General features: G+C 36.1%; 1 protein-coding gene across 1 annotated transcript in view; it reads right to left on the reverse strand.

The window, feature by feature from the left end:
- Positions 1-13468, reverse strand: part of LOC121369087 (transcription cofactor vestigial-like protein 4) — a 70109-nt gene extending 56641 nt beyond the window's left edge. The window contains exon 1 of the mRNA XM_041493933.1: positions 13158-13468. Within this exon, the coding sequence (XP_041349867.1) occupies positions 13158-13224 (67 nt within the window). The 5' untranslated portion in view covers positions 13225-13468. The remainder of the gene's footprint in view (positions 1-13157) is intronic.
- Positions 13469-14857: the final 1389 nt, after the last annotated feature.

Genomic DNA, 14857 nt, shown 5'->3' on the forward strand with positions numbered 1-14857 from the left:
TCCAGTCTTTAATTACAGATACATTTCACCCACATTTTATTCAGACATAAATCGTGAAAAAACCATTACAACTGAAAAAAATGCACACCTACAGTATTCCAAAGTATACTAAGCTACATACATATATAAAGAAAGAAAGGTTTTATTTAACGACACACTCAACATATTTTATTTACGGGTATATGGCGTCAGACATATGGTTAAGGACCACACAGATATTGAGAGAGGAAACCCGCTGTCGCCACTTCATGGGCTACTCTTTTCGATTAGCAGCAAGGGATCTTTTTATATACACCATCTCATAGACAGAATAGCACATACCACAGCCTTGGACATACCAGTCGTGGTGCACTGGCTGGAACGAGAAATAGCCTAATGGGTCCACCGACGGGGATCAATCCCAGACCACCTGCGCATCGAGCGAGTGCTTTACTACTGGGCTATGTCCCGCCACTACATACATATAAAAATGACAATCTTCCCTAGAAACAACCAGCTAACCAAAATATTACATCTCCCGTAATCTATGTTTAAAAACACTGCATTTTTATAGCACTTTTGAGGTGGGGGTCTACCTACTCACCCAATGCATGGATCCACATATTTAAAAAAAAGTAAAATTTCATGACCATTCGAAGAAAAAAAACACCCAGTTAAACAATATTAATCCATTTTTAAAAACACTGAATTTTTCTAGCACTTTTGGGGTGGGGGTGTACCTACCTACCCAATGCATAGATCTGCATATATTTCTTTTTCATTTAAATTTCATGACCATATGAAAAAAAAAGAAGAAAAAAGAAGATTCATAACCGTTTTAAAAAATAGAAGAAACAACAGCACATTCATAACATTTATCACTGAGAAATTTGTGGTATGCTGGAAAGACTTGCTGTTTTAAAGTAAATGATGGAAGTCCAACTGAATAAAAAATACACACCTACACCTATGGTTTAAAAACCCCACTAACATACATTATATATATATATATATAAATGACAATCTTTGCCAGCTAACAAAAATATTACATCTTCCCTACTAATAAATAAATAAATTCAATTATATTAATCCATTTAAACACAAGATTTTTATAGCACTTTTGCCAATGGCTAGGAGATGCACCCATCCACCCAACCCATGGATACACACTTTTTTTAATTAAAAATTTCATGTCCACTTTAAAAAAGAAAAAAGAAAAGAAGAAGAAACAACAGCACATTCTTAACATTTATGGTCGAGAAATGTGCGGCATGCTGGAAGGGCTAGCTGTTTACAAAGCGCCCTGTAGAATACTGAGCCTGTAGGTAACGTGTGGCATGCTGATAACACTCGTTCAACTGGCTCAGCCTCTACACAAGGCAAGCCGAAGAAAACACCATCATGGTATGTAATGCAGCCAACACCTAACACAACTATCTTAATGTGTATCTGTATCGTGTACAAACTATGGCCAGTATGGGAGGTTTACAAAATAAAATATACTTGAAAAACTAAAAATAGCTCTAACCCTACTCAAAATAATAATAATAAAAATAAAATAAAGGAAATAAAAGACAATTTAATAATAATAATAATAATACCCCGGTAGTAAAAATTTTAAGTTTATCTTTTTTTAATGACACCACTAGAGCACACTGATTTATTAATCATCGGCTATTGGATGTCAAACATTTGGTAATTTTGACATATAGTCAGTGAGGAAACCCGCTACATTTTTCCATTAGTAGCAAGGGTCTGTGTGTGGGATGGTGCATATAAAAGATCCCTTGCAGCTAATCGAAAAGAGTAGCCCATGAATTGCGACAGCGGGTTTCCTCTCTCAATATCTGTGTGGTCCTTCACCATATGTTTGACACCATATAACCATAAATAAAATGTGTTGAGTGTGTCGTTAAATAAAGCATCTCTTTCTTTCTTTCCAAACCCAGTACATGCCAGTTCTCGGACTCAATGACTCGGTCACATTGTCACAAACCAAACTGTACTGAAATGTTGCTATCAGACAAAACACTATTAACAATAATTCAACACTCTCTCTTTACTTAGTAAAAAGAGAGTAATTAAAATAAACATACATCATTAACTTTCATAAATTTTGTTGTTGTTATTTGTTCTTTTATTATTCTATTCATCTTTATATCAACTACAATTAATATTTAATATGTCTGTCAAATTTTGCATGGAACCTGATACATTTGGCCGGTTCATCATAAGGTTTAAAAAATATTTTATTTATTTATATAGACTACTACAGTGAAACCCCTCTAAACCAGACACCGACAGTACCAAGTAAAAAATCCAGTTTTAAGGGGTGTCCAGTTTAGAGAGGTTCTGTTCTGTACTGATATTTAAAAAGGGACCGTAAAAAAAAAAGCACGGCGTTGAAAGAATTTCAGTTTACAGGGGGTCCAGTTTACAGAGGTTTCACTGTATACCAGTATTTATTTATACAGACTACTATTTGAAATAATTTCGGAAGATAGGTTCAACTAAATAAAGCTCCATTGTTTTTCAATAACAGAAGCCTTTGTTGTACAGGCTGGTTTTTTCCATTGTGTTGATCCACATGCTACTGTCACCAAATTTAACATAGAGACAATTCATAAATATTGTATTCTGTAAATACAATATACATTGTACCTGTGTCACCAAGCATAACACAGCCTGTCTGAATCAAGTACTCGGAACTAACATTTTATTTTCCATAGTTTATATACAGATTCAAGCTTTGAAATGAAACAAAACATAAAATAAAACTGGTCAGTTCACTATGTGATGGCTACCTGTACATAACAGCCACCTGTTCATAAAGGCTACAGAATATGTGTATATTATACTGATGGAAATAAATAAGGGATCACACCACAAGTAACAGTAAATAGTGATTACAAGCTAAATTCCCCAATCCACAGTTTCAGACGTTGATCATGTAATGGCAGTCAATCATCCAACACTGTTGACATTCAATCTCACACTGCAACTTAAATTATTATATGAACACCGATTGAGATATCAAAACCACTATTACCGGTACATGTATCATGCACAACCCGTGAATGTGTGTAAAATGTAGAAGAATATAATTATTATACACTGGTTATGATATAAATATTATTAATACTCCTACCATGTACAACCTGCTAATGTGTGTAACAATGTACAAGAATATAATTATTATACACTGGTTATGATATAAATATTATCAATACTCCTACCATGTATAACCTGCTAATGTGTGTAACAATGTACAAGAATATAATTATTATACTGGTTATGATATAAATATTATTAATACTCCTACCATGTACAACCTGCTAATGTGTGTAACAACGTACAAGAATATAATTATTATACACTGGTTATGATATAAATATTATTAATACATCTACCATGTATAACCCATTAATGTGTGTAAAACTATACAAGATATTTTAAGAATATTATACATTGGTTATGATATCAATACTGTTATTACATTTACCATGTACAAGCTGTGAATGTGTGTAAATATATACTAGAACATTTCTCATGTATTATGTACATTATATATATATATATTGGTTGTGATATCAATACTATTATTACATCTACTATGTATAACCGGTAAATGTGTTTAAAAATGTACAAGATATTTGAAGAATATTATACACTGGTTATGATATCAATACTATTATTACATCTACCATGTACAAGCCGTGAATGTGTGTAAAACTGTCGAAGAATTTGTGGTATTTTATTGGTGGTGAACAGGGCTGAAAGGTGAGACTCAGGTTTTTGTTCACTGTTAGCCTTGACCATTTGCCAAACGGGCTTCGTCATGAAATTCTGGGCATATTTCTTACTGGCAGACCAAACAGATTTGTAAATGTACACAAGAAACAATTTAAAATACATATATATGAATATATATGTATACTGGTACATAACATGAATCTATACCGGTACATATTTTCCATATACATCTATATTTTTGTATACAGATACCAGAACATGTATTTTTTTAATATTAGTTATTAATATTATAAAATACCATTCTAGGCCTATACCTATTTCCTCACAAATAATATTAGTTATGAAAAAAAGAGAAGAAAAAAAAAGAGAAAGAAATGTTTTATTTAACAACTTACTCCCACACACACTGGCCTCGGTGGCGTCGTGGCAGGCCATCGGTCTACAGGCTGGTAGGTACTGGGTTCGGATCCCAGTCGAGGCATGGGATTTTTAATCGAGATACTGACTCCAAACCCTGAGTGAGTGCTCCGCAAGGCTCAATGGGTAGGTGTAAACCACTTGCACCGACCAGTGATCCATAACTGGTTCAACAAAGGCCATGGTTTGTGCTATCCTGCCTGTGGGAAGCGCAAATAAAAGATCCCTTGCTGCCTGTCGTAAAAAGAGTAGCCTATGTGGCAACAGCGGGTTTCCTCTAAAAACAGTGTCAGAATGACCATATGTCTGACGTCCAATAGCCGATGATAAGATAAAAAATCAATGTGCTCTAGCGGCGTCGTTAAATAAAACAAACTTTACTTTTTTACTCCCACACATTTTTATTTGCGGTTATATGACGTTGAAAATATGACTAATGACCACACAGATAATGAGAGGGGAAACCTGCTGCTGCTACTTCACAAGTTACTATTTTCAATAGCAGCAAGAGATCTTTTATATGTGCCTTCTCACAGACAGTGTTTGTTACATCACTGGTGGAGCACTGGCTGCATAGAAAGAAAAATGGGAATTGATCCTAAATTGAGGGGGTGGGAATGAATGAATGAATGTTTAACGACACCCCAGCATGAAAAATACTTCGGCTATTGGGTGTCAAACTATGGTAATGCAAATAAATAAAGTGATGATCAACATCAATATAAAAATTCAAGGTTTGGCAGTGTAAAGAACTGTGCAAAAACAAATATCAAATTTTTTTACGGATACGGAATTTTACTCAAAACTTCAATTTTGTGCTGTATTGGCCATTCTCAAAGAAAATGTGACACCCCTGCACCACGGTGAGGTTACAGCACACGCAGGGGTGAGGGGGTGGGAGTTAGCCCAGTGGTAAAGTGCTCGCTTGATGCACTTTCAGTCTGGGATCGATCCCCATCAATGGGCCTATTGGGCTATTTCTCTTTCCAGCCAATGTACCACAACTGATATATCAAAGGCTGTGGAATGTAATATCCTGTCTGTGGGATGGTGCATATAAAAGATCCCTTGCTACTAATAGAAAATTGTAGCAGGTTTCCTCTTTGACTATTACCAAATGTTTGACATCCAATAGCCGATGATTAATAAATCAATGCTCTCTAGTGGTGTTGTTAAACAAAACATTTTTGGGATCCTAACTTGATAATGCATCAGACAAGCAGTTGCCCAGCCCCTAGTAGTTGAGAGTTCCATAAAGTGAAAATATACATTCTGTCTTGGATGCCCGACTTCTACTTTATAGTACCGGCCTCGGTGGCGTTGTGGTTAGGCCATTGGTCTATAGGCTGGTAGGTACTGGGTTTGGATCCCAGTCGAGGCATGTGATTTTTAACTCCAAACCCTGAGTTAGTGCTCCGCAAGGCTCAATGAGTAGGTGTAAACCAATTGCACAGACCAGTGATCCATAACTGGTTCAACAAAGGCCATGGTTTGTGCTATCCTGCCTGTGGGAAGCTCAAATAAAAGATCCCGTGCTGCCTGTGATAAAAGAGTAGCCTATGTGGTGACAGTGGGTTTCCTCTAAAAATCAGTGTCAGAATGACCACGTTTGACATCCAATAGCCGATGATAAGATAAAAAATTAATGTGCTCTAGTGGCGTTGTTAAATAAAACAAACTTTACTTTTTTTTTTACTTGATAGTAAGGTTAGGTGGATGCATACAATACATATATGAGACATAGCTCAGTGGTAGAGTACTTGCACTGTGCCCTTGATGTGCAATGGATTATGGGATCAAATGCCCTTGGTGAACCTGTTGTTGTTTTCTCTATACCAACCAGGCTCCAGATTTTCGAAGCTATCTTAAAGCTATGATATCGTAAAACCGTTGTAAGCTATGACATCACAATGTAGCATGCCATACCCTACAATTGTTTTTCGATATCGTAGCGCTAAGATAGCTTCGAAAATCTGGGCCCAGTGCTTCATGACAGGTATACTCCACTACCCCACAATTAAAGTTTTTAAAAAGCCATTTATGATTGACATGATATATATTATAACTGCAATTATTACAATATGACAGATGTTCATTCTTGTTCAGTTCATGTCAGTGACATTTTGGAGCATTTTGACACAGGCATGTGAGAATATTATTGATTTTGTTAAAGTAAGTCTACATACAGGTGAAAAGATGACTTATGAAAGAAAAGCATACGTTGATTAATTTTTGTGTGGAGGTACATAGGGGTGCAGAAATGGAAAATATTTCACCAGTGGTGTAGTATGGGCAGTTGCCCTGGGCGTAAAATTCTGGACTGGTGGGACTCTAAGCTAAGACTGCTAACGGTCCACTGGTTAGGGGGTGCAATACTTGCCTTGCTGGCAACCCACGCTATGCCACTGTATTTTACTAGCCCAACAGACCAGAACCAACTCAAATTTACTAGCCCGCCAGAATTTCTACTAGTCCGCTAGCCTATAAAATAATATTACTGTCTAACAATATTATAATATACACTGTCTCCACTTCAAATGATATATTATTAAGCACCCTTTATAAGTGATCAATATCACATGGCAAACGAAATTAAGCCCCATACTTTCATTGACAAATTGTTTTTTTTCAAATTAATATTCTGATAAAAAAAATTCACATTTCTTTCATATGGATTTACAAAATAATTCAAGTGACATCCTGCAAGTATTTAACAGAACTTAAATTTGTTTTAACTTACATCTGACGAGTACTTTCTGCACCCCTGTGTATATATCAAAGACTACGTTATGTGCTATTTTGTTTATTAAAAAATAAATAATATAAAAAGATCTACTGACCACTGTAAATTGTTTTCCAGCCAGTGCACCACGACTGGTACATCAAAGGATGTGGTATGTGCTATCCTGTCTATGGGATGGTGCATATAAAAGATCCCTTGCTGCTAATCGAAAAGAGTAGCCCATAAAATGGCAACAGCGGGTTTGCTCTCTCAATATCTGTGTGGTTCTTAACCATATGTCTGACGCCAAATAACCGTAAATAAAATGTGTTGAGTGTGTCGTTAAATAAACCATTTCCTTCTTTCTTGTTAATTATTTGGTAGAAGTAGTCTAGCTTATTTAGCAGGTTTCCTTTCTCATTTTTTAGATCATGTGTCACAATTATAACCATACATTACTATTGTTAGACATCATATTGTTGAGACTGATGAAGGAGTGACTATTAAATGTTTTTTTAAATGTGCATATTATTAAAATATTTTATAGATATATTATTAAAAACTTGAAATTTTAATTTTTTATTTTGTTAATTAATTAATTAATATTTAACAATGATAAAAATCACTGGATATAACAATTATAAATAATGTTTACTTGATGAACACACAAAGTACATGTATGTAGTACATTCACTTGTTCATCAGAGAACAACAAAATCACTGCAGTTTAAAACAAACATTCCTTTCCTTTATGTTCCCTTTGTAGTGTTGTATATCTGACAAACCACCAATATTGACCAGAGACTATCCAGTCTACAGTGGACAGTGGGCCTTTGTCCGGACTCAGACCACACAGCCCTGTGCAGACATGTTAATAGACTGATGCCAAATGTGATACCATTTAATGGGAACAAATTAGAAAGAGAAAGACGTACATGCTGTTTTATTGCGGGGGGGGGGGGGGGGGGGGGGGGGGGGGGTTTCATATTGCTTCAGAACACTAGCCAATCAATAGTTATTAAAGTTTGTTTTGTTTAACGATACCACTAGAGCACATTGATTTATTAATCATCGGCTATTGGATGTGAAACATTTCGTAATTCTGACATATAGAGAGGAAACCCGCTACATTTTTCCATTAGCAGCAAAGGATCTTTTATATGCACCATCCCACAGACAGGATAGCACATACCACATCCTTTGATATACCAGTCGTGGTGCACTGGATGGCATGAAAAATAAGCTAATGGGCCCAATCCCAGACCAACCACGCATTATGTGAGCGCTTTACCACTAGTCCCTCAATAGTTATTAATTCAAATAATTGGGGCCATTTCATAATTTATCATGAGAGGAGTGAGAGGTAATATTTTTGTATATCCACCACCCATTTTTTTTTTTTTTTACCACCACGCCCAGAATCCCCCCACCCTAAAAAAAAAAAAAAAAAACCCAACAAAACATTGGTGGAATTTTAATTTTGGGGTACCAGCAGGTGGTGCTTTTGGTTCAATAACAAAAATCAAGGCACCAAGGAAAGTTGGAGGGGCACCAAGACAAAATGGTTACAAGCATGTTTGGTTACTAAAAATTTAAATACACAATGGCAACCATGGTAAATTTTGAAAACTGAAACCAAAAATGGCAGAAACCCACCCAGCATAATGTAATGATAATAGTTCCCTCTGCCTCCCCCATGTGGTAAATTTTGGTAAAGCCCTTAATGTACCTGTACCCACCTAGATGTTTGAAGTTTAAATAAAATCACATTTGATTTGGAGTATTAAAAGGGAGGAACCATGCTGCCAATCAGTTTAAAGTCATCTCAGTTAATCCTCAAACATCAGAAGATACTTTTGTACATCATTAATAGAATCAGCAAAAAGCAAAAAAACCTCAAATTCCGGTCGGGACAAAAAAATGATACAGGTATTCCAGGAAAAAATGGTACTAACCTTAGACCTTTTCACCCATGTATTTCTATCATTCCTCTCCCCTCCCACCCACCCTAAAATTTGTTTGTATAATACATGTAAAAATGCATAGTGATTTTTTATTCGTTTTTACAACCCTATATACCTGTTTTGGTATAAATAATACTATATAAATAAATGTTTTTTTTTTGTTATTTCTGATTTGGGCAAAAAAATATATACAGATACTGCAGTTTTTTTGGAACTGTATACACACATTTAAAACTTATTCCCAAAACACATATTGATTTTTATTTATTTATATTATATGAAAATGACCGCAATGAGTTACTCAGTGATTATGATTTTAGGTACATTATAGGCTTTGTGCCCTGATAAAAAACTTTAATGATAAAACATTTTAATGCTACTTTTGTCCCATCCTCCTTAACTATTGAAAACACTTTGGTATGCATTGGGCTTGGCCGTTCTATTATATGTTCCCCCCCCCCCCCCTCAAGACATTAAAGTCTTCAGGTCTGGACTTTCCAAAAGTTGGTTATAATTTATTTTACAGGAACCTTTTGATTAACAGGGCTCTGTAGCTAAGGTACAGTCCCCCCCCCCCCCCACATTCCCACCCCGTATTTATGTTAATGTTATTTAAATCCCCCCATTTATTTAGTTTATTTTATCCTCAATCCATCTAAAATACAAAAAACAAAATAAATCCGGTTAAAGCATTATAGACAACTTAAAAGAAAATTCTTTTTCTTAACCCCTGTTTAAAAGAGTTTTTAGACTATTGACTAAAACCTTCTTTTTAATACACACACCCATAAGTTTCTTACCCCCTCCTCCCTCCCTCCCCCCTACAAATATTGCATATTTGGTGGTACTAGTATTTTACACTTAAAACTGATTCAAACTCCAAAACCCATATAATAACAATTACAAACAACAAACAATAAGCTAAAGGTACAGGTTTTTGAAATTTAAAACGTGGGTTGTGCTCTACAGAAAGAATTTTCCATTCATGGCCGTACAAAACGTATAAAGCATTCCATTCACAAACTGAAAGTAGTTCCGAACACCCAATGCCCTCTGACGTCCCACGAATCAACATTGCACCAAACCACTGTAGGTTTTTTGCATAGTACCAAAGAAGAGAGTACCGTGTCAAAGTTCGACGTGCACCGTCAAATATGTACGGAGTAAAAGCAGCTGTGGGTGTGACTGGTAGTAATATGACATTGATTATTTTGTGCAAATACTATTATCCATTGACAATAAATAAATACACTTTTATTTGTTATACAGTTGTTATGCAGTATATACCAGAGGTTGAAACTAATGCGGGTACCCCCAAAAATGGAACTGTAATTTTCAGCAAAAATGACGGTTGCTATTAAAAACATAAATTAAATCTCTTAAATGATACGTGACCCCCCCATTTTCTTGCAGCTAGATTAGATGTGAGGTGCCACACTTTCTATTGCTGTACTTCCTGGGTGTGTTGAAACGCTGCTTATATCAGTTTTATTAGTAAACGTTAACATTATCGGCAATAGGAATTGATTTGGTCTAATGGAACCTATAGCATATATTCACTATATTATCATTATTTTATATTGTATGCCATTTACTGTTATTTATCAGTCATAATTGCTTAATTAGGGTACACTCAGGCATGGGAGTTCATAATGACCTTGACCTTGGCATTAATTTACTGTGCACTGCTGAGAATAGAGTTTGAAAAAAAAGTCTGTGCTGACCAATTGGAGATTTTGGCCCATATTTTTTTACTTTAAAATATTTTAAAAGCTTATTTTATCCAAGGTGATGGACATGTCATATAACACACTAATCTTATTTAGGATAATAAGTCTAGGCAAGATGAAATAAGCTATTAGTAATAATTTATTTTTAGTTAAAAAATAATGTTAGCTGATATTAGGTAAGCTTTTAGATCTCCATCACGATGTGTATTTGAATGCAATTGGCTCTGGAATGACTATATTTAAATAACCTGATTTCTGCTGTAAGTTTAACATACTTTTTAGGTTGGTGAATTATGTTTTAGGCAAATATGGGAGTTTTTTTACAATTGTTTTTGTGAGTTTGGCAAAAAACATTAAAATCTACAGAAGTGGGTTCTGTGTAGCCATTTTGCATTCTCTTCTTTATTTGTACACAAATATAAGCTTGGTAATGATAGCTTTAGGTCAGTTCATTAAATCTTGTCCATATAAATTCAGTGAGTTTTTCTATAGTAAAGGTATTTGAAGTATATACCAAGTACAAGAGCAATTTTGACACATTTGTTAATCTACCTAGGAGTGTGTTAGTATTATCTTCCACTATTACCACACTTGTAAAGCTATATTTTCCAATATTACTATGTAAATGATGTGTTACATTACAGATTGTAGTAATGCATATGATATAAATATTATATTCAGTTAAAACAGAAAATATTAAAGAAAAATGACTTTCGCACTCTTTTGATGGATTGAATGTGCTTTTTTTTTATGACAAATAAAAAAATAAAGATGTAAAACCCTAATGATAACTCTAGATATGATACATGTCTGTAAGCACCAATCACTGGAGATTATTAATAAAATATCAACAGATATATTGGTAGCTGTCAGTGGATTTAATAATGCATATATAAAAACCAACTATGCTGATGGGTTTGAAAATATTGCATTCAGTGACTTGACATCCAAGCATAGTCCATACCTTGGGTGTTTACCCCACCATGATGTGTACCACATTAATTTACTACTATTTGTGGATGCAGTGGTGTTCATTTCAGATACCACATGTAATATGCTTTTTTTCTAGTGAAGTTCTTATCATATGCCCATTAAAGTCTTTCAAAACACAGGGTCACTGCAATAAATGAGTTTTAAGGTAATTATTTATTAGAAATGAGAGACTCTGACTATGCATGCACACACTACATATACAACTAAGCATACACAACCAACCCATAGTATGTATCTTCAAGAGTAGTATTTTTATTTATTATTTGTTTTAAATATGATACATTGCATTTGTATACAACTTTGCATAACACTGATGCTTCCTGAGGTGTACATTAAATCAGGTTGCACTGTAGGAACAACACTTTCAATTATGTTGTCACATCATATCAGAACACAGAAGATCCTGATAGTCATGAAAACACCCAATTGGACACTTTTTGAAAAATATATTTTGTTGATATAGGTTGCATAGTACCAAAGAAGAGAGTACCGTGTCAAAGTTCGACGTGCACCGTCAAATATTTACGGAGTAAAAGCAGCTGTGGGTGTGACTGGTAGTAATATGTGACATTGATTATTTGTGCAAATACTATTATCCATTGACAATAAATAAATACACTTTTATTTGTTATACAGTTGTTATGCAGTATATACCAGAGGTTGAAACTAATGCGGGTACCCCCAAAAATGGAACTGCAATTTTCAGCAAAAATGACGGTTGCTATTAAAAACATAAATTAAATCTCTTAAATGATACGTGACCCCCCCATTTTCTTGCAGCTAGATTAGATGTGAGGTGCCACACTTTCTATTGCTGTACTTCCTGGGTGTGTTGAAACGCTGCTTATATCAGTTTTATTAGTAAACGTTAACATTATCGGCAATAGGAATTGATTTGGTCTAATGGAACCTGTACTACCAACCACCTGCATGGCCCAAATTCCACACGTTCTTCTCATAGCTGTTTGTCTTCACTAAACATGGACTACAGCGGTGCACATGGCCACAGTAACAAAACAAAAACAGTGAAGAAACAAGACACATACCTAATATATGCATGTTAAGACAGTATGACACCGTATTGACCAGTAAACATGGCAACATGTTTTCACTTTTATCGATATTCTTTGTTTCCGTATTAACAATATTCAGTGCATGTGTATTATTATAATTTGCATATATTACCGTCACGAAAAATTCTGTTTATTCTGAATTTTACGAAAGTAAATACGATTAGACATCTTTAACTAAATAAAAATGTTTTTATTACTTTCTATTTTATAATTTTACAACGTAGAACAAAGTATTTTCCAGGAATTACATTGAATCGATTGATGTTGCACTTCGCATTAATTTACTAAATATTCGTCTATACACACAAAATGTAAGGTTATAAAACAGTTTTATTTTTTACTTTTTTTTAGTGAGTGTGTTCCGCCATTTGAAAGAATTAATCCTAATTAATTATGCCGGTTCAGGTGATGAGCATCGAACTACGTAACGCCGAGGTTCTTGTTCAATGAACTGGAACCGGATAAACACCAGTGGCCATGCACCAGCGTGCAGTTGTTATAAATAAAATAAGATTTTTTTACTTACCATTGGCTTCTGATGTCTGGACGAGAGAGGCTGCCCTGGACAGTACGTCTAAGGGCGTCTCCTCCATTCTTGGACTGACACAGAATACTGCCAAAACCTTGATGCCGATCAATGATTCGTCAAACGAAATCACGAAAAAAAAAAAAGAACAAGGAAAATATTAAACTATGTCCTCAATGGGAACGTGTACTACGGCTAATACGCTTCCCGTACAGAAACCTGTCTTTAGTCCGTCGTTATTGCCGTTCTCCCGTGCATGTTTCTCACAGAATATTTGCGTAAAATTGGCCAAACGAAGGTTCAGAAATTCAAGTGCGACATCGGCCTGGAATGACAGGAATTCCTGACCCCCAGGTCACATGATCGGCCACGTGATTCGCCGATTGTTAAAATGGCTGCAGCCTTGTGAGCCCCACGTGGATCGAGAACAGCTAGTCGTGCGGTCGGCGAGCCGTGGTTGAAAGGTTCACCGCGAAACGTGTTGTGTTTGACGCGGTCGTTCAGTGATTGCCGTACAATGGTTATGACAGCACCATAAAAATAAAATATCACATAAAACACTGGCTTATGAAGCGGGGTGGAGTGGGGTGGGTAGCAGCAGCGATGGTTTTATGTATGTGTATATATAATAATAATAATAATAATATATATGTATGTGTATGTGTGTGTGTATGTATGTGTGCCGCCCCCCCCCCCCCCCCCCCTTTGGCACCTTCTTACGCCACTAAACTATTTTTAGTGGTTACAGGGGTTGCAGGTGCATGTGCATGGGCGAGGTTTGGGTTGGGGGAGCGGTCGCGCTTAAGATAATTTTCTTGTATGTATTTCCCGGTGCTGCATGTTTCAACCCGTTACAGCGTTAGAAACTTAGCTTGCCAAAATCTAGCCTCCCCCCCCCCCCCACACACACACACATAAATCACTACACACGCACCTGGGACCTGGTGGGAGTGGGGAGTGGTGGTTCGAGTACGAACCTAGCGGACCCTTTTGCCTACATTTTCTCTGGGCACTCATATGAATAGCCTATTGTAAAAAATATTTAGCTTCATCGGCAGTGGGGGGAGGAGTACGAACCCACCAGCATCATCCAGCCCTGAGTTATATTAGGATGCCTTTCAATTGTTGGAGATGCATAAACTTCAAAGTTGGGGGCTAGATACCCTACCCTGCCTCCTCCCCGCTTCTAACGCCGATAAAAGGATTTTTAAAAATTTAATGACATCTCAGCACATTTTAAACGACGGCTATATTTGGTGTGATTATTTTGACACTTGGTTGTGTTTGTGTATAGCCATGTGTGTGTGTGTGTGTGTGTGTGAGAGTGTGAGAGAGAGAGAGAGAGAGAGAGAGAGAGAGAGAGAGAGAGAGAGAGAGAGAGAGAGAGAGAGAGAGAGAGAGATGGAAACAGAGAGAGAGAAAAAGAGAGAGGGAGAGAGAGCGATAGTGAGAGACATATATATGGAAACAGAGAGAGAGAGAGAGAGAGAGAGAGAGAGAGAGAGAGAGAGAGAGAAGAGAGAGAGAGAGAGATGGAGAGATATATATGGAAACAGAGAGAGAGAGAGAGAGAGAGAGAGAGAGAGAGAGAGAGAGAGAGAGAGAGAGAGAGCAGGGGTAGGGGCAATCTTCTAGTCCATTAAAGAGTCGCAGGAGTGCAATACCAATAAGCTATACTACACTCCACTTTCTTATGCATA

The sequence above is a fragment of the Gigantopelta aegis genome, chromosome 3 (assembly GCF_016097555.1).
Source record: "Gigantopelta aegis isolate Gae_Host chromosome 3, Gae_host_genome, whole genome shotgun sequence".
Lineage (NCBI taxonomy): Eukaryota > Metazoa > Mollusca > Gastropoda > Neomphalida > Peltospiridae > Gigantopelta > Gigantopelta aegis.